The sequence below is a fragment of the Tribolium castaneum genome, chromosome 7 (assembly GCF_031307605.1).
Source record: "Tribolium castaneum strain GA2 chromosome 7, icTriCast1.1, whole genome shotgun sequence".
In the NCBI taxonomy this organism is placed as follows: Eukaryota; Metazoa; Arthropoda; class Insecta; order Coleoptera; family Tenebrionidae; genus Tribolium; species Tribolium castaneum.
In genome coordinates this window covers 9,556,412-9,580,396 of record NC_087400.1, presented here as the reverse complement: position 1 = coordinate 9,580,396, position 23,985 = coordinate 9,556,412, and the positions used below count along the sequence as shown (strand labels likewise).

Sequence of the window (23,985 nt, the reverse complement as noted above, 5' to 3'; positions counted from 1 at the left end):
ATTCCCAACTGGGTCAGTTGGCGACCCTGCAATGGGTGTAACTGTCGTTTGTTGACTACAGCTTGAGTCATCAGCATGATTTGATCAAATAATTTCCAATTTTTTCATTTGCAGTGTACACCAAGTGTTCGTTTATTAAACTTCAGTAATTATTTCGTACCAAATCGTGGAATGTAGTAATGGAAATCACGAATTTTCTTTGTTTCTTTTTAACTGTGCTTGGACAAAGTGTGTTTGCAGGTAAATTTCAACTCCAACTGTCATTAAATGTTTATGATATTGATAAGTAGATAAAACATTGATAAGGAATAGATAAGGGAGCTTCAAATATTGGTCATAAAATCATAACCTAAAAAGGTGCAACTTCACCAATATTAGAGCATCGCCAATGTTGGGCCCCTTAATTATTTAATTAAAACAGTTTTCGGTTTATTTTAGTGCATTTTGACCTGGCACCGGTCTCAATTTGCACATCTATTTCCGATAATGTAAATAAGGATGTATATTTCTTCCTTTTTATTGATTTTTCGTACTTAATCACTATTTTTAATCCCGAATCGAACTGACCTCTGTCCTGTTTATGATAAACCGGTTCAAGGAATCAGAAAATTAGAATTTTAAACACTGTTATTTCCGTTTATGAAAATTCGTAACCACTGTTGGCTGTGAAAATAGTCAATTGACAAGTACCCACTCGATTTTTTCATTGCATCCTCAACCCACTTGATTTTTTGATTTTAGACTTCTACAATGAGTACGAATGCAACAACCCGTTACTACAACGTGCCGTTTTAAAGGCCACATCTTCCATGCCGAAAAGGGGTCCCGAAAACGCCGTTTTGTGGGGTAAGTTTTTAATACCTCTCCCATCGTTGAAATATCAATGGAATGGTACTGTAGGTGCCCTTTAACGAGCAAAAATGTCGAATAAAAGTGTCCGTTGGGCTTTCAATTTATCCAAATGGGAGCCCTCCCATTCAGACATGTTGCTAGCAACGTCTTGTGTCCAAGTTGAGGAGAAAGAACGCTTAGCGAGATTTGTGTTCAAAAATGACGTTAAATCGTCGTTAATAGGTCGCTTGTTAATGAGGAAATTCGTTAACGAAGCGACCGGACTCAAATATAACGAAATTAAGTTCGCGCGCGATGAAAAAGGCAAACCGTTTCTTACAAATAACAATTTTCCGATAAATTACAACGTGTCCCATCAGGGGGATTACACGGTGTTGGCTGGGTGTAACAGTGCGGGTTTGTTGGGGGTAGATGTGGTCAAAGTGGAGTTTCCGAGGGGTAAAAGTTTGGGTGAATATTTTAGATTAATGTCGCGGATTTTTTCGGGAACAGAGTGGGAAAAAATTAGGGGGCAAGGTAGCGAGAAAAATCAGCTGGCGATGTTTTGTCGACACTGGTGCTTGAAAGAGAGTTATCTGAAGGCTGTAGGTGTCGGAGTGACGATAAATTTGCAAGATGTTTGTTTTAAAATAAACTCGGATGTTTTGAGGAAAGATCGGGTCGTTGATGATACAGAGGTTTATTTTAGAGGGGAAAAATTAGACTGGGAGTTTCAGGAGATGCTTTTGGATGATCAGCATTGCGTTGCCGTTGCAACGGAGGCGAGCACTGGCGAGAAATTTTTTTTCAAAGAGATTGGTTTTAATGAAGTTATGGAAAACGCTGTTGCTTTGTTAGAACCGGACGAGGATTATTGTAATAGTTTTTTTAAAAAGTGTGACAAAAGTTGATGTAATAAAGTGGGTTTTGGGGGATTTTTGTTTGTTTGTTTTTTTCGTACCATTCCATGATATTTTTACGAGGGTTGTTACGATTGGTACCATTCGTAGTATGGCACAATGTTTTAATTTGATGACCCGATTGCATGCAATTTGATTAGTTTGTCAAGTATTGATTGCATGGAAATTTTGTTTTATTAAGTTCGCATTCATGTTCATGTGGGGGAATCGCTTCTTTTACTTAAAAGTTTAAGAAACGTTTTTTGTTTGTGTTTTATTCTTATTGTTGGTAGTCATAGTTACCAAGTAGTTAGTTATTTTTTGTTGTGTTAAATTAGTCCGATAAATTATAATTTCACTATTAGGGTCGCTAAAACAATAGGGATTTATGAATTTATTCTGCTCTATTGCGGCATTTTACACACATTACCGAAATTTTGTACAAGTTTTTGCGAATAATGTTTGAACATGACACTGTTTAAAATAACCATTACATTTATAACTCAACTCAATGATTACAGATCTTTAAACTGTTATACCAAAAGTATATCAAAGAAAAAAAAATAACGAAAAATCTTCATAAATAATGAATAATAATATGGAAGTTACCTGTTATTAATTTTGGAAGAGGAGAGTTCTAATCTCAAAAACAAGTTTCAGGATCGTTCAAAAATTTCTTATAATTATAATTAATTAACATTACATCATTTTAGGACAAGTGAGCTTAACTGTTTTATGTTAAAAATCTGTAAAAAAATGTTGTTAGCTTCTAAAAATTATTAAATAATAATTAGCAATTCAAATAAACATTATTTAATCATTGTTTATTTTAGAATACATTGGAAATTGTAAAATTTAAAATAAAAGTATTTTTTTAAAACTTCATATTTTGCTATGGCCGAGATAATTTGGGCCGTGTGAATAAACTGAAGTAAATGCTTTTTTGTACTCATAGCTATTTTTAGCTATCTAAAATATTTAAGGTAGCTCCAGCGTGTGGGAAACGAACTTTCCCGCACTGCGGTGTTTTTTACTTTGCAACAATGGTTAGGAACATTTAATAGGTTGGTATCGTTACCCGTTGAGATAGAAACGATAATTTTTTTATGATGAGTGAAAGTTCATGTCAATTTGATGATTTTTTGACCAACCCATCAGCAAAAGAATTAAATTATCAAAAAAATTATTATTGATTTTGTTTTTGAGATGTTTATAACAAAAAATATTGTACCTAACTTGTTTGTAAAGCAATTTCCAAACTCGTTAGGTAAATAACTATTACTTGTAGTAGTAAAAGATAGACGTAATGTATATTTTATGAGAGAGAAAGAGAGTAAACTATAGTAAAAGCTTTTGCTACATTTTATTCACTTTACCCAATGGAAAGTATAATTAAAATGTAGCAAAAGCTTTTACTATTTTTTTTACTCTCTTTCTCTCTCATAAAATATACATTACGTCTATCTTTTATTATTACAAGTAAAAGCATTTACTGCACTTTGTTTATACGACCTAAATATCTATAAATTTCCGAAATTTTATTTAAAAATATTAACTACAATAGTCTGAAAAAAATGGACGTTTGAGAAGACAAAAATCTAGTTTTCCTTCAACTAGAATTCAAAAATGTATCTTTGAAATCTGATTTATTTCAACAATAAAATTTTGTATAAAATTATAATCTCAATGTCTATTAATTCCCGAAATGTTGTTAAAAAATATTAACTACAATAACAGTGGGGAAAAATTCGTGTTTGTGTAAGAAAGCAAAAGTTTAATTTTCCTTATACTTAAATTTAAAAATGTATCATACTTTTTTCGAATTGAAATATTACAAACCTGAAACATGACTATTGGCCCCCAAAATTTCGCCCGAAAAAATCGATTGGGCTTTTGCAAAAAAAAAAAAATTGTTTCGTCTAAGAAGGCAAAAATTTAATTTTCTCTTAACTTCAATTAGAAAAATTGTATTTATAATTTACAATTTAATACTTATTATAAAGAACTGCAAAAAAATTAAAAATATTCATCATAATTGCAAACCTCTAGAAGACTGGTGCTGTATCTTCTTTTACAATACAAATTTTAAGTAACAAAAAATGTTACAATAATACAATCTTTAACTAAAACATGCTTGGATTCAATTTTTACCTTTTAGCAAAAATTAATATTGTTGAATTGTTTTATGTTTACTTTTCGAAAAAATGGGAATAGAACTAATATCTTTTTTTTGTTTAATTGTGTTAGACATCCATTCAAATGTTTGAAATGATAAAAAAACATTAAAATGGCTGAAAACAACAATCATTTTTGTTGAAATTGGATTTGGACGACTTTTTAAGTGGTGCAACAAGTTCAGAGAAGGTTACAAATCAGTTAAATCAAAAACTGCAAAAATTCAGATAATCACCAAATTCTCCCAAATCCATTTTTTTTGAGATTTAAAAATACAGAAAGTTTATCAACGAATAAATCACGAATTAATTAAGACTGAAATATTATGACTAAAATTCCCCTCGTGTCTTGTGTAACTTACTTATATTATGAAGTCAAAAAAGAACTAAGAATTAAGGTGTTTATAAGATTTAAGTAGTATTGATAAACATACTGCCATAAATTGATTACTGCTATAAGTTCATCAGAAGTTTATGAAAAATAGACAAGACGATAGAATAAGTATATTACATAAAGTAGTGAATTCTTTGTAGTAGCTAAAAAATTTTCAAAAAGTGTTTCGTTCTTGTCCTCTCTAGTTTTTCTCATTTTTATTAATTCAAAACTCTACTTAGTTTAGAGACACAATACACGATGTATCAGAAATACATTTGTCAATTTTACCACGTAATAAAACTCGTAAGTGCAACAACTTTTTTATACAGGGTGTCTCAACTAAAATTTGCACTCCCTGAAATCTCCGATATCGTCCAATTTTAGTTAAAAGGGGGACCAAATTTTGTTATTTTTAAAAAATAGCAAGAGGAGTCGAGTGACTTCATTTTGAAGCTGCTTTTATTGTCTATGCAACTATATACTTTTTTTAATTTTAACCGATTAATGGTCGAGATATTTTGAAAATTATCAATATCTTGATCCAATTTTAAAAATTTTTTAGTATAAACTGACAGTAATGTTATCTGCGCTAATGCTTCTCTTTTTTAAAGTAACAAAGCCACCTCTTTCATAAATTGAAATAGCAAGAATGGATAATTCGGGGGAAAATAATTTTAAGGCTGAATGTATTTCTTCATGCAATCAACCTTTTGTTCAATTTTAAACGATTTCTTATAGAGAACATTGTTTAGATTGCTGTGAGAGGAAATAAATGTAGTTATAAAAAATAATTCAAGTTAACGAAATTGTTGCTCAAAATATCCACCCTCAACTTCCATACAAAATACAATAAATTGTTAAAAATTGAAAAAAAAACATGGTTGCATAGGCAATGAAAGCAACTTCAAAATGATCACTCGATCTCACTTGCCATTTAAATTTTTTGAAGAGATAGGTCTGAACTCAAGAGTGATGCAGAAATAACTTCAAAATAAACTAAAATTAACTTGTTTCAACGTTTTCTCCAATCTTGGACGAATCAGATTCTTGAGGTGTAAATTTTTGTTGTCACACCCTGTATATTCAGTATACTGTTACAAATGGTTTATTAGAAGTTAATGAAAAAAACTTAGGATAGTGAACTCTTTGAAGGGTAGTTGTTAAAATCTTATCAAGAAATGTTTCGTTTTTGTTTTGTCGTGTCTCCAGAGTCCAGTTTTGCCATTTTGAATTCTAGAAAAACAATTTGTCTGTTAGCTCAATTTGTGTGTAATTTTTTAACGCAAAGAGATACGTTTAAAAATGTGCCTTACTACGTACGTATCAAACAAATAACTGAAATGGCGGCTGAATTACGAAGGTGGGAACGCATGGAGTGCCGAAGAAAACGATTTTGACCAACACCTAATCGTTGATTTGGGCGAAGTAATGAACGTAACGAGGATCTGGACCCGTGGTAGACCTCACAGCAATGAGTTTGTAATGGAATACACTATTAGTTATGGTACTAACGGTTTAGATTATGCAGACTACAAAGAACCTAGTGGTAATGCAATGGTGAGATATTACCCATCTTTTTTTTTCTCGTTAATCATGGGTATCAGTCTACGTTTTACTAATCCTGCATGTTTGTGGCTGTCGTAGTTGTGCTAATTTTGCCTACTAACATTCTGCAATCTATTAACACTAAACACTTGGCTATAGGATCGTCCGCTTGGAGTCCGGAAGAAAGCACATATTTTCACTTTCTAACAATGGATTTAGGGGGTCCTTTTGAGATCCGCTCGATTAGTACGCAAGGTCGGAAAGGGTCCAACGAGCACGTTACCGAATATATTATACAGTTTTCTGACGACGGGGAGGCTTGGAGGAGCTTTACTGATGCTCAAGGAGAAATCGAGGTGCTTCTATCTTGCTTTTACTTGACTTTCTTTCAAGTTTAATTAATACTAAGCCGAGCTTTCGGAGACTTTTCAAACAACAAACATACATCATTAAAAAACATACACATAGTGGTGTTGGTTTATACAGGGTGTCCCAGCTAAGACTTTCGAGCCTGAGATCTTAGATATTTGTCAATGGATTTTTATGAAATTTAAAATGCAGATATTTTAGAAGATAAAGATTAAAATCCAATTAATGCAACAACTCAAGTCTTAAAAACGTAATTTTTACATGCCTTTTTAAAATGTTAAGTCTTTTAAGACTTATATTAAAAAAATTATCGTCAGTGAAAAATGCTCTCAGAAAAAACTTGTTTGTGGAAGACGTCTGTTTCGCGAGAAAAATGGGAAACAAACTGTTAAACGTGGGTACAGATGCAAAAGCGTAGATCTCTATGAGCCTAATGAACAGGATCATTGAATTTTGGTCAATCCAACTGGCAGAAACGTAAATGTCACGCAAGGAACATTTCACAATTATCTCTCACCCATACAAAGTTAAAAAACAATATTTTTGGCTTACTTTTGGTATTGGATGCTTTAATTCTTTCAGAAAGGACTAAAAGACTGAACAACAACTGAAAAATTCTAGACACTCGAACATTCAGGACTTTGGAAATGTTTCGTACACTGCTCACTAGGATTCTCTTCAAAATCTTGAATTACAGCTCCATCTATTGCTTTGTTTTTAATGACGTGTTTTGTCCTCACTCGATTTAGTTCAGGTACGCTTCCTGTGCTTCAAATTATTGACGATTCTTTAAACTTTTAATTTCATAAATAACATTTCACAAAAAGTCCAACGACACTTTCCATAGGCGAATATTGATTCTTTTTTCAACAACACAGAAATTTCTGCTACTGTTGTTGATTTTTAAAGTAATTTCACCAAATTAAAACAATTTTACTTTTCTGACAGCACACACACTTTTCACAGTTTTTTTCAGTAGTACACAAAATTCCGCATAGAAATGCTTCATCAATTGAAAAAAAAAGGTGACTGCCCAAATTACTATCAAAATTTGAATCAAGTTTTTAACAACAAAATTTAATTTTTTTCTTGGATCAGCCAAGCGATTTGGTTAATTTTTTGTGTGGCCATTTATTTTTCGGGGTTTAATGATCCAACGGTAATTTGGCTTAATTAAAAAAAAAAGAAATGTGTTTTAAAATAACATTTTTTAACTAGAGGTCATTTTTTTGCCCCTTATTGAAAGCGTGGCCGACGAAAATGACATCTCGCTTCACTCATGTGGCCGTTTCACTGGACATGAAATTCTGATTCAGATCAGAAGGCCTTGAAGCGGCCGGCATGTAGAGCCCTCTACAGGGCAGAATAGCAAAATAAAATCGCGAAATTCGAAAAATTTCACCGTTACTTAGTTACTGTTAAATAATATACATTTGAAGGGGCATTGTTTTGACTGTTCAGCTCTTGACGCTTTTCAGGGACTTTACTCGCTCTGAGTTGTTTTTTTCATTGTTTCTTGTAATTGTGTTTTTCCTTACATTTTATTCAATGGCTAAACGTAAGTGTTTCGCCTGCAGTAACTCGAATAAATCTTTATTTAAAATCTCAAGCAACTATGAAGATTATAATAAATGTGTAATTAACTCTCTTTGCACAATACTGTGGTATTCTTATAGTTAGGTTATTACTTAGTATAAACAACCAATATACGAGGGAAGTTCAAATATAAACCGGAATTTGTTTATAATTTTTTATTGAAACAAAATTTTAACAAAACTTTAAATTACTTTTCCACAAACTCTTCCTCTACATCTGTGCACATACACCATTTCTTTGATAGTTTCACAAAGCCTACTTTACAGCAGTTTTTTAGCCAAGTACGTAAGTACGGTGTATGCGCAAAATTTCGAAGCTCATCGTCATTGTGGAATTTAAAATTTTACCTAGTGCCCCAGTGCCTCTTTATGTAGTTCAATAAAAATTAAAATCACAAGGTGACAGATTAGGACTATAAGGAGGAATCTTTCATTGTACGTTTTCCAGAATCTTTGCCGTCAAAGGGGCAGTATGCGGTAGGGCGTTTTCTTGCAACAAAATTACACCTCTTGCTGAAAGATTCCATCTTTTTGATCAAAATGAAGACTTAACATTTTCCCGCCATTTATGGTTACTGTTTTCGACCTAGCTCAGTGGCGCCCCCAACGGTAACTTTACTTCCGAATTGGAAATGTCAAATAGAATCAATTTCAACAATGGAAAGTAGGCTCAGTGGAAGGCCAAATGAATGAAGCGAAATGTCATTTTCGTCGGCCACGATTGAAAGACCATCTCCTAAAATATAAGCATTCTATAGTGGCGGTCAGCTCGATTTGCGTGTGCGTCATCAATTTCATTTTTTCATTACCAACACAAAGCTATAAAAAATTATCAAAAACAATGCAAATTTAAACAACTAAGGGGTATCTAAGGGTGGTATCCTTGAACATTAATTTGCATGTGCACTTCGACAACACCGTCAAGTGTCACGAATTTGTCAACCTGACATTGACTGTAAATTATAGACGTCGTCGCATGGTTGTCGAAAGTGTTATCGGTGTTAATCGCAAGTATTTTCTGTTCGTTTATTGTGTTTTATGATTTGCGTTTCGTTAGGTTTTTGATTCTGCGTTTATTAGTTCTTGTTTTGTGAATCTGTATTTTTTGTAACAACTCATAATTTAAACACTTCGTAACCTCAAAAAATATTTGATAGTTTGTCACCGCTATACCCCTGCTATGTAAACGTAGTGACAGAAATGTCAGATGACGCACACGCAAATGGAACTGAGCGCTACCATAAATTTCATATCAACCCGTTGAAAAATAACTGAGATATTAAGCTCGAAAGTTTTAGCTGAGACACCCTGTATTAATTGAAATTTGTATCATGTGGTGATGAGAAGGCCCCAAAACTTTTAACAATTTTCCACCAGACTGATACTTCCGTCATGATCTTATCACAGTGTCCTTATTTGATCCTTGTAGATGTTTACGGGTAATTCAGACGGTGACTCGATTCACAAAAACGAATTCGAAGTGCCCATAATCGCGCAATGGATTCGCATAAATCCGACCAGATGGCGCGACCGTATCTCGATGAGAGTGGAGCTCTACGGTTGTGATTATGGTGGGTTTAGATATATTTTTTTTGTGTTTGTTGGTATTTGGGGGATTTACAGAGGCTGATCGTATGTATTTCAACGGAACCGCTTTGCTCAAGCTCGATATGATGCGAGATCCCGTGTCGGCATCTCGTGAGAGTATCCGATTTAGGTTTAAGACGGCTGTGGCGAATGGAGTTGTGTTGTACAGTAGGGGAACACAAGGAGATTACATTGCTTTGGAGTTACGAGACAATAGGATGTTGCTTAAGATCGATTTAGGATCGGGAATTGTGACTAGTTTATGTGTCGGAAGTTTGCTAGACGATAATATTTGGCACGACGTTGTTATTTCAAGGAATCGAAGGGATATTTTGTTCTCGGTTGATAGAGTGGTGGTTCAGGATAAGATTAAAGGGGAGTTCAACAGACTCAACTTGAACCAAGCGGTAATTTTTCAAATGTAGCACTTGTTATGATGATATTAACCACAATAAATGTAGTTTTACGTTGGTGGAGTTCCTAATATTCAAGAGGGTTTAGAAGTGGTCCAAAATTTTACCGGTTGCATTGAAAATATTTACTTAAATGCAACAAATCTCATTCGTGATTTAAAACACGCGAATATGTATAATGAGCCGGCGTTGCGTTTTGAAAGAGTCAACACTTTGTACAACTGTCCGGTATGTTTGAACAATTGTGGAGTTTTTCGGAGATTTATTGTGAATTCCAGGAACCTCCAATTATTCCAGTCACTTTCCTGACGAAGAATTCTTTTGCAAAACTTAAGGGTTATGAAGGAATGAGTTCGTTGAATGCTTCGTTTGCCTTCAGAACGTACGAAAAGGACGGATTGATGTTCTTCCATGCGTTTTCAACGTCTGGACATGTTGCGGTAAGTAGATAGAACAGTTTGTGTGAAAGACTTGTTTTTTTTAATCTTAATATTACTGTTTTTTTTCTTAACTGCTTTAATTGCAGTGCAATATTATGAGAAGTCGCTACCAATATTGTTCTAAATTTTAAAATTAGTTTCCAGATTTTTTTTTATTTACTTCGCAGCTCCAAATTTGAAGAATCAATGATGTTTTTCGACCGTTTTTGTTTCTAGCTCAGCATTTTGAAAATTTTTAATTTTTAAGAAAATGCCTTCGAATGCTTCTCTAATTTTATGTGGTCTAGAAAATTCTAATATCATGCGATCATTTGAATTTGTAATTAAAGTAGGCGTTTTTTTTTCTTTGTGATTGATAAACTAGTGCAAACTAACTGAAAAAATGTGTACTAATTGAAATTATTATCGCTTGGAATTTTATTATTTGACTCCTTCTTTTGAAGAAGAGTTGAAAAGTGTTAAAACCTATTTTAATCTCATGGTACTATTTGATTAAAATTGAAAATTGTTTTTGCAATTGTTATTTATATCGATTACACAAAATTCATTTGTGTTTCTGTCAGAAACGTCACAATTTTTCGTCTAATTTTTGGAATTTTGGGCATATTTGCAAAAAATGTACTTAATGCGTTGCTAAATCAGTGTGTTTTTCTTCTGGTTAATTGTTCAACTTGGGGCAAGTCTCATTGAACAACCTTTACGACCCGAGGAAAAGAGACTTGCGACTTGATTTGATTTACTTTCAACATAAGTATAAGTACAGAAGAAGAAAGATTTTCAGAAAATCTTTTAAACTATTTTTTTGGGAATTTTTGTGTTAATATTTTTTTCGGAAATCGGCAGACAAGTTGACAGTTTCCAGACCTATCTGTTATGATTTATGACTAGTCAGGTAAAGTGACACTTTCAAGATTACATTAGAGTTCCTATATTGGGAACTCTAGATTACATCAGCTCGTCAGGAAAGTATCTTAGCAAAGTATTACTTTCCTGACTCATACTGTAATCTACAATTACAGGTCACATTAATGTTTCGTTTGAACTGAAAGTTTTGAACTGACAATTTTAAAGAATGTTTTGTGTCCTTAGCTGTCTTTTTGATAGGTTAGGTCAGGTTTTTAGAATCTTTGGTGATAATTTACTGATATCAAGAATTTCATTTAATTACCTGAATTGTCTTAATTAATTTTTTCTTTTAGCACTTTTTGTAGTTATTATTTTTTGATTTATTGTTATACGGAATGTTTAAATTAATGACCCATTTGATCTCAAAAAAGCAAATGCGTTGTTATTAATTTTTACAAAGATCTAAAATTGAATTTAAGTACAAAAGTATTTTGAACCGAATTTGAGGAATTTTTTTGTACTTACTGTTTTAAAATTTGTTGATGCAGGCCACTAAAGTTATATCTTCAATGTTGTTTCATATATTTACATTGTTTGTGTTAGTGGAAGTTTATACAAATTTTCAATCTCAATTTATAAACTGCAAGTTTAGAAAATATATAACCGGTGTTTTTGGACAGTTTTTTAGTATTTTCAACAATTTTTTTACATGTCAGGTCATTTTTTTTCCGGGAACAGTTACTTGGTTCTTCATTATTAATATAAATACAGGCTGTAAATGAAATAAGTACATTAATTTTAACTGGTAATAGAACTCGTCAAGACCAACAATTTTTCTTAATAATTTTTTTAAAGCGTTTTAGTTTTTGAGTTAAAATTATTTTAAAATTTTACACAATTTTCTTACACGTCACTGGAAGCAAAGTTACCTAGTCCACAAGATTACCGTATGAATCGGTTACCGTTGGTTGCGACTATTATTTATTATTATTTTTCTTTGTTGGAGTATTCCATTTAAGGCTCATCAATTTGTAGGGGGAAAAATGATTTAAAAAAATGCGATTTTGAAGAAATCGTACATAGAAAAAGTGTTTGTCTTGATGAGTTCTACCATTGGTTAAAATTAATGTACTTATTTCGCTTACATCCTGAATAGAATTTATTTTAAAGATTTGAATTGACTTATTTTATTTCTAAGAATAGACAAAAATTTAAATTTATTTTTAGGAAATCGTGTGTATTGTGATATAACAAGTGTTCAATAATTGTTCTGGTCGTGGTTTGTTGTGGTTTTCTCTTTCTAGCATGATCGTAGGTTGCGTGATAAGTTCATATGGTTTGCTGTCAGCTGTTTAAATGTTGTCTTATTTTTGCATTTAGGAGTTTTTGATAAAAATCACATTGCAAATCATGATAATTTTATGCAGAGGTACAAGAATTTACTCCGCAATCTCAGTTGAACGTGTGAATTTTTGGCCTGACACTGACAGCTGTCATCTGTCATTGTTTAGTAATGTTAACCGAGACATACGTTTTTTCTGACAATTGCCACACATAGGCGATCTGACCAGAACAGTTATTGAACACTTTTTAAATAATAATTCTGTGTCTTGTCTGAATGTCTCAGTATCTGTACAGGGTTTTGAATGACTTTTATTTTTAACTGTTTTTTTTGGGTCAGATTATTCTTTAAGGCTCCGTTTCTGGTAACATATTTAAGAGAGAAACAAATTTAAAACATATAACAACAACAATACGTAAACACTACTTTAGCAACTAACGGAGCGATAAAATATAACTGAAGTTTACCGTACTAGTAATTGGGCCTAAAGCTTTCTAAAGAGTACTAAAGACATTTTACAAAAACTGGAAATATCTTTTTAAAACTATTTTATCTCCAAATAGAAAAAGGATTTCAAACCGATTTCTTATTTTTTTTATACCGGCAGGTGAAAGGTGTTTTTCAAATTAGGGCAGTTTTTTAATTCTCTTATTGATTAATTTAAAATGGCAATTATAGTGTTTTAACCAATATTTGGGGATTTTTTTTATTACAAATTCTTGTGCATTTAGCTGATACTACGAGATATGTGTTGGAAATCGCACAAAAAGCTATAACTAATAAAAAGTGGGTAACGTTTTGATGGTTATTTTCTAATAATTGAGAACGAAGGGACAGCAATTTAAAATTAAAACTTCTATAGTGCTTCAGTTTAAACTGTCACCAGTGGAAAAAACTACACTGTAAAAAATTGATTTTTTTTTAGTTATTTATTACAAAAAATAGTACATTAAAGTATAAGTGGTTTTTGAGGTCTTTAAAACACGCGCGTAGTCGGAGTGCTCGAAATAGAGCAAGTGTTTTAAAGACGAGTTATCCACGAATACTTTATGTTATTTTTTATTGGTACTCTTTCAAATCATAAATACTGATATTGATATACTACAAAAAATGGAAATAAAGTAATGTGAGATCAGTATACCTTTCGTCGCCATGGAATTAATGGCCATTAAAAATATGCCATTCATACTTCACGCTTCTTGGGTTATTGATGTTGCCATGGGCACTTTTAATAAACGCGCGTTTTTGAACACGCTGCAGTGTGTTTTAAATAAGAAAAAAAACACAAATAAAAAAAGATGTTAAAATTAAATAAAACAAAAAATTATTACTGAATTTATCTGGAAAGCGTTTTACCACATTTGCTATTTTTGCAACATTCCCTCCGCCCGTGCTGCAAACAAATTACTATGTGGGAAATACGTCTTAAAGGCATTGGCAACTTATTTTACCTGTTTTATGTTTTAACGGAAATTGAAAATATCGTTCATTCTATACCAGCAGGATTTTTTCAAAATTTTCTACAGTGAGAATTAAGCAAGATAATCGCTTCTAAAGGAAGAAATCGTGACGTCACAACCGCCTCTCATCAGTCATCACAGAATCCTCTTATCACTGAACCCTCTCCATCACCAAAAATCTGACAGATATTTGAACATTTTTCATACATTTTCCACAAAATCAAAAATTAATTACTTTCTAAACTTCTCTGTGTTCTAAATTTTGTCTGGAACTTCGCGAAAACATCCGAGAAATTTTGTCAAGTTTTGATAAACTTTATCACTGTCACTTAAAGTCAAAAACCATTTGATCTTAATATTGGACCAAATGCTCGATAGGCGGTTAGGACGTCATAATTTCAACTTTAAATCGAAATAACTTGAGTTAGAGAGTAGATACAGAGAAACGGTTTTCGCTACTGTAATAAGCATTTTTAGTACTATCATTTAAGAAAAAGTTGTTTTTTAAGTTGCCAATGCCTTTAAGGTTGAACTATACTGGATTCACCGACCAGTCGGGCGTGCGAATGCACTAATTTGAAACTCAATTTTTAAGAAAAATGATATATAAAACCATTTTTTTTACAATTGGGTGATGTTCCTAGGTTCACTTATTACCTCACAAATCAGTTCTTATCTTGATTTAAATATTTGTAACCAAGTTATAGCGGGGTAAACAGCGTAATAATCGTAATGTTTTGTAAGTAACAGCTCCTCTTCGGACGTTCTGAGTATAGTTCAACCTTAAGGTCGTCATATTCCATGCGCTTTCTTCACACCTTCAACACTTCGGTATCTTCATAAAACGTGAACTTCTAGCCTTTTATAAACTATAAGAACGATAGCATTTATTTCCGATGTATCTGCGTAAAGAGGGCAGAAGAATTAAGACCAATTTAACATTTCAGATATTCCTAGAAGAGGGAAAAATCAAAGTCGAGCTAATAACCTCCGGCGTTTCGAAAGTAGTTCTCGACAACTACAAGGAGAAATTCAACGACGGTCGATGGCACTCTGTCGTCTTAACAATCAGCACCAACTTACTAATCTTCAACGTGGACTACCGCCCTATGAAAACCGTCCGCCTCCTAACGATCAAAACCGGCGGTACTTACCTAGTAGCAGGCGGTGTAACCACATCTCTCGGTTACTCGGGCCAACCGATGCCCGGTTTCATCGGTTGCATGCGCACAATCGGCATCGACGGCAACTACCGCCTACCAACCGATTGGACAAAAGGCGAATACTGTTGCGAAGATCAAGTCGTCTTTGACGCTTGCCGAATGACCGATCGCTGCAACCCCAACCCATGCCAACACGGCGGGCTGTGCAAACAAAACGCGCTGGAATTCTTCTGCGATTGCAAAAACACAGGTTATGGCGGCGCCGTTTGTCACACTTCAATCAATCCACTGTCGTGTCAAGCCTACAAGAACGTCCAAGCGGTCAATCACAAAGCCGAGATTAAAATCGACGTTGATGGGAGCGGGCCGTTGGGCCCGTTTCCCGTAACGTGCGAGTTTTATTCCGATGGTCGCGTTGCCACTGTCTTACACCACAGTAACCAGGAGACCACGCCAGTTGATGGGTTCCAAGAACCGGGGAGTTTTCGACAGGACATACACTATGAAGCGGATGATGATCAAGTGGCCGCGTTGATTAACCGGTCAAGTACGTGTCGACAACACTTGCAGTACGCGTGTCGTGGCGCTCGTTTGTTTAATTCACCCACGGATGAGACTAGATTTAGTCCGTTTTCGTGGTGGGTGTCCAGACACAACCAGAAGATGGATTATTGGGGCGGTGCCTTGCCTGGATCACGTAAATGTGCGTGTGGTGTTTCTGGCACTTGTGTGGATCCAACCAAGTGGTGTAATTGTGACAGTAGTAATGACTATAACGCTGATAAGTGGCTAGTCGATGCTGGGGATATAACCGAAAAGGAGAATCTCCCAGTGAAACAATTGCGGTTCGGTGACACCGGAACCGCCCTCGATTATAAAGAAGGTCGCTACACTTTGGGGCCGTTGTTGTGCGAAGGCGATGATTTGTTTAATAACGTGATCACGTTCCGAATATCAGACGCTACTATCAATTTGCCAACTTTTGACATGGGTCATAGTGGTGATATATATTTTGAGTTCCGAACAGCTGTGGAAAACGCTGTTTTGTTCCATTCAAAAGGCCCGTCTGACTTTATCAAGTTGAGTATAGTTGGTGGTAACCAACTACAATTCCAATATCAAGCCGGCTTGGGCCCCATGGCTGTGATCCGCGAAACGTCATATAAACTCTCGGACGATAGATGGCACTCAGTCTCAGTCGAACGTAACAGGAAGGCGGCCATGATCATTGTTGACGGTGCTTTGAAGGCCGAAGTGAGGGAACCCCCGGGTCCCGTGCGCGCCCTCCACCTGACTTCGGAACTTGTGATCGGGGCGTCCACGGACTACCGCGATGGCTTCACCGGGTGCATTCGCGCCCTTTTAATCAACGGACAACAAGTCGATTTGAGAAGTTACGCCCGTCGGGGGCTATACGGCGTAACCGAAGGTTGTATCGGCAAGTGTCAAAGCAACCCATGCCTCAATAACGGCACTTGTTTCGAGCGCTATGACAGTTACTGGTGTGATTGTCGTTGGACGGCGTTCAAAGGGCCGATTTGTGCCGACGAAATCGGTGTTAACATGCGTCAGACGTCCATGGTTAAGTACGATTTTATGGGGTCGTGGCGTTCGACCATTGCCGAAAATATCCGAGTCGGGTTCACGACGACGAATCCCAAAGGTTTCCTTTTGGGTTTCTCGTCGAATATCTCGAAGGAGTATTTGACTATTATGGTGTCGAATTCGGGACATTTGCGTGTGGTTTTCGATTTTGGGTTCGAACGGCAGGAGGTGATCTATCCGGAGAAGCTGTTCAGTTTGGGGCAGTATCACGATTTTCGACTCTCGCGGAAGAATTCGGGGGCCACGTTGGTGCTTCAGGTTGATAATAATAAACCGGTTGAGTATCACTTTAATATTAAGGCGTCGGCCGATGCACAGTTCAATAACATACAGTATATGTATATTGGACGGAATGAGTCGATGACTGAGGGTTTCATTGGTTGTATTTCGCGGGTCGAGTTTGATGATATTTATCCATTGAAGTTGTTGTTCCAACAGTCGGGGCCTATTAACGTCCAGTCGTTAGGAAGTGAGTGTTTTAGTGTGGGTGAGGATTGGATTAAAGTTTGGTGTTTTAGCTCCGTTGACTGAGGATTATTGTGGGGTGGAACCCATAACTCATCCGCCCGATCTCATTGAAACGAGACCACCGCCCATCGTTGATGAGGAGCAGTTGAGGAAGGCGTACAATCAAACGGATTCAGCTATTTTAGGAAGTAAGTAGTGGCAAATTAACGCTGGTGAGGGTCTAGCTGCTTTGTATTGTAGAAAAAAAAATAGCATATTATAAATCTTTTATTTCAATTTTTTATTATGTTAATAAACAGTCTGGTTCCAAGTATTGTTATCAACAAAACAGCCAAACATCTTTGAAGCTTTCTAGTTTTTCTCTGTTCTTTTTGCTTTTTCGTTTCCTTTTCCTTTATACTCATGTTTCTTTACTATTATGTTAGCTCTCTAAATCTTTGCAGTATTTGCTAATACGCCGCAGGCTGTTCTATTAATAATATACCAATGCATCAGTAAATATTAATTCATATAATCGATTCCTAGCAGATATCTACTGTTAAATTTTTTTTTTATTTGTGAGGGTAAAGGAATTTAGTAAATTGTTGGCTCAAACATGAGCTAAATCTCTAGGAGTTAGATGAAATAATTTTATTTTGTCATGATTCGACGACTTTCTAGCTTATTTATTTTGAAAATTTTCAAAAACTAGTTGAATTTGTCGGAATTGGCGAACTGGCGAACTAAATCGCAGGAAATTGGTTCCATTGTCGTTAGTCTGGCACAATTGGACGATTTTCTGGTTTATTTTGCAAAATCCTTGGAATGTGTATATGTTTTTCACCCAAAAACAAACTAAATCGCGCGAAATTGGCTTAAATAACGTCATTTAGATCTAATGTAAAGATTTTGGTGTTGACTTTGATTAATTCTCCTGAATTAACTGGGCTTTTTGCTCAAATTGGTCTTAAACCGGTGATGCGGTTTATTTACCAAACCTGAATGTAGCTCAAGAATGAGCTAAATTTAGAATTGACTAAATTTAAATTTTAAATCTGCCCTTATTTGACGATTTTTTGGTTCGAATTTATAGATAGTTGTTCTCTCAAAAACGAGCTAAATTGCTAGGACTCAGATGAAATATTATTATTCTGGTAAAAAAAGATTTTCACTCAGCTCAGCTTCACTCATACCTGGTTTAACAATTTCGTAGCTTGTTTCGGCAATTTTTTTTGATTTTACTGAATTGTTCTTTAAAAAATGAATTAAACATGTTGGTTAAAATAATAATAAAATACTGAATTCCACAGTAATTTGACGATTTCTCAGTGATTCAATATTCAAAAAATATTTGTATTTTTACTGAAAAAAAACCCAACGGTTTTTCTTACTTGTTTTATTCAAAATCTCTTCATTTCAGTGCGTTTCTTGTTTATACATGATAGTCCAATGAAAATAGACATCAAAATAGTGGTAAGCTTGCAAAAATTCGCATAGAGCTGAAAATTGGTACAAGTCTCTAGGACACTATTTATTACAAATAACATATCAAAAGTCCCAATCGATCCCATGTGTGCAAAAAGAATATTGAAGGTTAAAGGTCAAAAGTTTCGGTTTTTCCAATTTTTCTCGTAAACGGTAAAAGTTATCATTAAAATAGGTCAGACAAAAGTTGTAGACAGTGCAATTGTCTACAAAAAAAGATTTTATACTTTTTTTTCTTTGAGTCACCATTACCGAGATATCTCGATTCTAAAAGTTAAAGAAGACGAATTCTACATAATACTAGTTTTTCAATCACAAAGACAGAAAACCGCCTACTTTAATTATTAATTCAAATTATCACATGGTATTACGGTCTATAAGAAGATAATATTCCGAAATACTATTTTGCATCTACCATAGCTTTGCAAAAATAGTTTAAAATAGTGTATCCCAAATATGGGTAGCATAGACGTGCATTTTTAACTTTTAGAATCGCGGTATCTCAGTAACAATGAGTCGTAGGGAAAAATGTATAAGAACATTTTTTGTAGACAATTTCATGGTCTACAACTTTTGTCTGACCTATTTTAATGATAACATTTACTGTTTACGAGAAAAATCGCAATAACCGATACATTAGAACTTTAACCTTGAATATTTTTTTTGCATACATGGGATCGATTGCGACTTTTGATATGTTATTTGTAATCGTGTCTTAAAGATCTGTACCAATTTTCAGCTGTATGCGAATTTTTGTATTTTGAGTGGACTATTACTCATACATGGTTTAACAATTTCGTAGCTTGTTTCGGCATTTTTTTTATTTTATTGAACTTTTCTTAAAAAATGAATTAAATATGTTGGCTAAAATAATAATAACAAAATACTGTAATACCATATTATAAAAATACTGTAATCTACAGTAATTTGACAGTTTCTCAGTGATTCAATGATTTATTACTGAAAAAAAAAGATTTTTCAAAATCTCTTGAATTTAGTGTGTTTCTTGTTCATACATGAGCTCAATTTAATAAATACAGGTAGGTACGTGAATGATCTGTCCGAACTTCATCTAAAATCTACTATAATACGGACAAATATGAATTTCTTATTATTAGCTTTGGAATATGCTTTTACATATTCTTTACATATTCTTTTACATATTCTTTTCTTTTTGAACGAAAATTCTTACCTAATTTGTCTGAAAGTAATACTAAACAATAATTGACGAAGAACAGTGTCAAATAATAATAAGAGGAAAACTAGAATTTTATTGTGCTTCTTCTTTTGTGATTGTGGCGAAATTGTACTCGTAAATTACTTACTTCCACACAATTTCTTCTTTAAATTCGTCCACTGTGCTTTGGCTTAGTGTTTTTTTTTGTGGTGACAAACTTACTGTTCTTCGGTTTCTACTACGTTTATACATTTTTTTTGCACTTTATTTCTTACATTGTTGAAGCCAACATCCTGTGACTTTTACTACTTTTTCTTTAAGGCTTCAGGGTACCGAAGCGATTGTTGAGAATTGGTGTACTACAAGTTGCATACTTTTTTTAGACCTGTTTTCAGTGACAGCTGTCAATCATCGGATAGGCATCCGACCTTCGCCTCGGGGTGTCTTGTCCCTTCTCATAAAATGCAAATAATGTAAACAAACTGAATTCCACTATCGCCCACGATAGTTTCTCTTATTTCAGAGATTCAAGCAACATACAGTGAAAAATACGTTTTTTATTTTGTTAAAAAAATTTGATACTAAAGAATAATAAAATACTAGCATAGTTTTGTAAAAAATAATACACCATTACACCATTTATTTATTGGGTTTTATGTTTTAATTAACCGAATTCTGTTCGCTATATTATGTGTCATGTGCATTTCTAATTGGATCACTTGCATTGAAAAAATATATAATAAAAAAATTAATTGGTGAAACATTATTGTTCTTTCAGAAAACAGTTTAACTTTAAAAAAGTTACTAGGAATATCTCATTAAAATGATGAAAACTTCTTTAAATCCGCTTTTTCGTCTGATAATTTTATCCAGGTAATAAATTCTGAAAAATACATTGTTGTAAAAATTTATTGTAACTATACCCAGTAATAATTATAGTACAAATAACGTATCGAGAGATTGTAAGATCCAGTCACCATCAAAAATGATATTTTAAATGGACCTGCACATATTTTTGGTAATCATTCAAAGTGCGCTACGTATTTTTGTAAAACAGTTGGTCAAATAACAAATGCAGTTGCATATTCTGACTTTAAAAATAGTTCCTTGTTTGAGTTGTTCATGCAGGCATTAAAACGAGTTGCAAATTTATCTTCAAGTCTATTGTATGATGTCGATAATAATTCTGTTGAGTCATTTAATTCAGTAGTTAACAAACTTGTTGGGGGTAAAAGAATACATTTTTCAGAACGCGGTTCTTATCATGGAAGATGCTTTGCGGCAGTCGTAAATGTAAATAACAAAAACAAATTTGTATTTAAAATTATGGAGAAAATATCAGGGAATAGTGGCATTTACACCACAAAATTTTCAAATCGCTTATTAAAAACCAAAGAACTTCATGCTACAAAATTAAATAAAAGAAAAATTCGTATTCAAAGTGCAGATTCGGATTATGGTGCGACTAATGACATAATAGACATGCCAACAGAAACATATGACAAAATAAAAAATGAGTTCTTGAATGATTTGGCTGCTTGCGATATTTTAAAAATTCCTTTGTTAACAATTGGTCAACGTAATAATAAGCAGTGGGATAAAGAAAGAAATATTAGATTAACGGCTAGTAATTTCGGAAAAATTATTAATAAGAAATGTACGACCAATACAGCGAATGCTGTAAAAGATATCTTGTATCGTGTGGGATTATCTAAATTTAAAAAATTACCCGAACCACTACAGTGGGGAATTGATAATGAAGAGAAAGCAAAGGAGAAGTTTGAACAGATCACATGTATAAAGGTAGATTCATGCGGCTTTTTTGTTGATAAAGAAAAAAATTTTTAATAATAATTATAATTTTTAATTTGAACAATAAAAGTAAAAAAAAAGTTCCTCAGTGGGTTGACACCTTGTCGTGGTGAGGGAGCTCAGTAGTTCTATCACAAAACCTGTGCAGAACGAAGCTAAGTACAACCAAAGTTTTAATCATCTTTTTCATATTTTTTTTTAAACAGGAATAATTTTATTGTTAAAAGTATTCAAAAAAATAGCGAGCGTGATTACTCGTATTTCAAAATCTCATAAGATACGTTGATAGCAGTGCCTACAAAAAAAACGTAATGCAAATCTATAGGTACCTAATTATTTTGTTAAAAAAATTAATTCCGAAATCATGTGCTTTAATTTTATACCACTATTAGAGAAATCGCTAAAATTCCTATTTGTGCCGATACATTTCTCTGTCTTGAACAAATGCAATAAAATTATTATCTTGTGGGTCACCCCAATGGTGGTTACCTCCAGCGGTGCGTCCTAAACCCGTCATAAATCTTCTTCCAGCTAGCTACGCATTCGAAGAAGGATGCATTAAAAGTTGCCTACTTACAATTTAATTTTTGCTTTATATCTAACAATTAAGAACAGTTAACAAAAATCTAAAATATCTCAGGTCTGTATTTTTAAATTTCCTATAAAATGGTTTTTTTAAATTCTCATTACAATGCACCGTTATCAAAAATTCGTATCAACTTCATTAACAGACATTTTATTTAATAAAAAAATATCTAGGCATTTATTTCAATCAAAAATGACTCTTCGACCTACATTTACTTATAAAGAAACACTGCAAATGTCAAGAAACTCTTCAAGTCTAAATTTGCGGCTAAAAACAGTGAAAACAGTTTACACGTAAAACGTATGCGCCAGCTCCCAGAGGGTCTAGAGCCTTAAAGTTATTGTACTTGAGATCTTTTCCTCTTACATAATTTAAAAATATTATAATTAATCTCTAGCCCTTGGTTATGAACTTATGAACAACACGTCCGTCCTTCCTCATGCCTACAGTTGTAGTTTTTTTGTATCTCATTTTTATACTATTTTGTTATGCAGTCTATGTTCTAAATTTTAAGTATTTTCATACATTATTTAAAAAAGTTGAAGTCTGAGCTCGCTCTGGGACAGTGCATAATGGAATAAGAAAAATCAGCAGGCCCTTGGATTGACTCACTTTACATTATTCGCTGTTGCAACAGCGTAAACAACAATTTTCTATTATTCACTCTCATTGCACGTAATAAATAATGTATTGTATTATTTCTGCTTTGTAGGCGCGACTTGTTTATTAATAACTATATCAGTGCGCAAAAAGCTAATTTATATTTAACAAAGTGTCAGGATTTACGTTTCAATTGCTACGAAAAGTTTTTATTGTCAGAAAATATTTTTTCTAGTAATTTACACAAAAGCTATATTTAGAAGTAACTTCCTTTGTTAAAAAAGTCCAATTTCGGCAGGAATTGAGATAACACTCTGTGGTTATCGTCATGTGCTCACTTAAAATAGCATGATTAAGGAAAATCACATGTTTAATGCAGATTTTTTGTTCACACTTATGACAAACATTTTTTGATAAGTGAGGTTTGTTTCACTTTGTGTATTTTTTTCTAGGTGTTTTGGCGATTATTTTCCTAGCTTTGGTGATCCTGGCCGTAATAATTGGGCGATATTTGCACCGTCACAAAGGCGAATATTTGACGCAGGAGGACGCAGGAGCCGACACTGCACTCGACCCAGACACCGCTGTTGTACACGGAACAACAGGACATCACGTCCAGAAAAAGAAGGAGTGGTTCATATAGTCGAAAATTCGTTAAATTAATTATGGGCCTAATAGTACAACAAGATTGTTTTAAATAAGGCAGTTTTCACGGTTGTGAAAATTTATTTACATTGAAAGACCGTTTATTTTTTTATTGTTTTTATTTAGGATGTGTTCATGTGGCATAAACTTTTGTTTTGTGCAATTTCTGTACTTTTTTGACTTAGTTTCTTTCCGTCCATTTTATTTTAGGAGTCGCAGACTCCGCGTATTTAACAACATTCCAGTATTATTTATGGTTCTAAAACACTAAAATTCGATCACTTGATCTTCCAAAAGGTTAGTCGCTAGAATAAGTGCCTTTTTACGGCATGTCATCGATACTTTGCACTGTAACTTATCTTTTGTTGCTTTTTTAAATTGTATTATATTGTAATACTGACTAGTATGAGATATTGTGTAATTTTTTACAAATAAAAATACATAAAACACAGTACACATTTACCCCTCAAACACACGATTGTTTAGGAACAAGTTTTTTACGCACGTACGAACAGTTACTCCAGTTAAATGAATAGTTCAAGAACTTGTAAAATCGTAGCGGAAACCCCCCTCCTCTTCCTATTGTAC

General features: G+C 33.7%; 2 protein-coding genes across 4 annotated transcripts; both read left to right on the top strand.

Moving 5' to 3' along the window:
* The first annotated feature begins 26 nt into the window (after nucleotides 1–26).
* Nrx-IV (Neurexin IV) lies at nucleotides 27–23,848 on the top strand. 3 transcript variants are annotated; one of them, XM_064358106.1, is made up of 10 exons: nucleotides 27–240; nucleotides 742–846; nucleotides 5,985–6,181; nucleotides 9,219–9,360; nucleotides 9,413–9,783; nucleotides 9,838–10,017; nucleotides 10,068–10,229; nucleotides 14,825–17,114; nucleotides 17,164–17,301; nucleotides 23,205–23,848. In XM_064358106.1, the coding sequence occupies exons 1-10, from the start codon at nucleotides 180–182 to the stop codon at nucleotides 23,393–23,395; spliced, it is 3,837 nt and encodes a 1,278-aa protein (XP_064214176.1). In that variant the 5' UTR covers nucleotides 27–179; the 3' UTR covers nucleotides 23,396–23,848. The 3 variants fall into 3 exon arrangements, with proteins under 3 accessions (XP_064214176.1, XP_008198563.1, XP_015839360.1); XM_008200341.3 differs by lacking the exon at nucleotides 5,985–6,181 and adding an exon at nucleotides 5,641–5,837; XM_015983874.2 differs by lacking the exons at nucleotides 27–240; nucleotides 742–846 and adding an exon at nucleotides 5,697–5,837.
* On the top strand, nucleotides 742–1,766 carry LOC135266811 (uncharacterized protein). Its single transcript, XM_064358107.1, has 2 exons — nucleotides 742–846; nucleotides 901–1,766. Exon 2 carries the CDS (start codon nucleotides 921–923, stop codon nucleotides 1,740–1,742), a length of 822 nt encoding a protein of 273 aa, XP_064214177.1. The 5' UTR covers nucleotides 742–846; nucleotides 901–920; the 3' UTR covers nucleotides 1,743–1,766.
* Nucleotides 23,849–23,985: the final 137 nt, after the last annotated feature.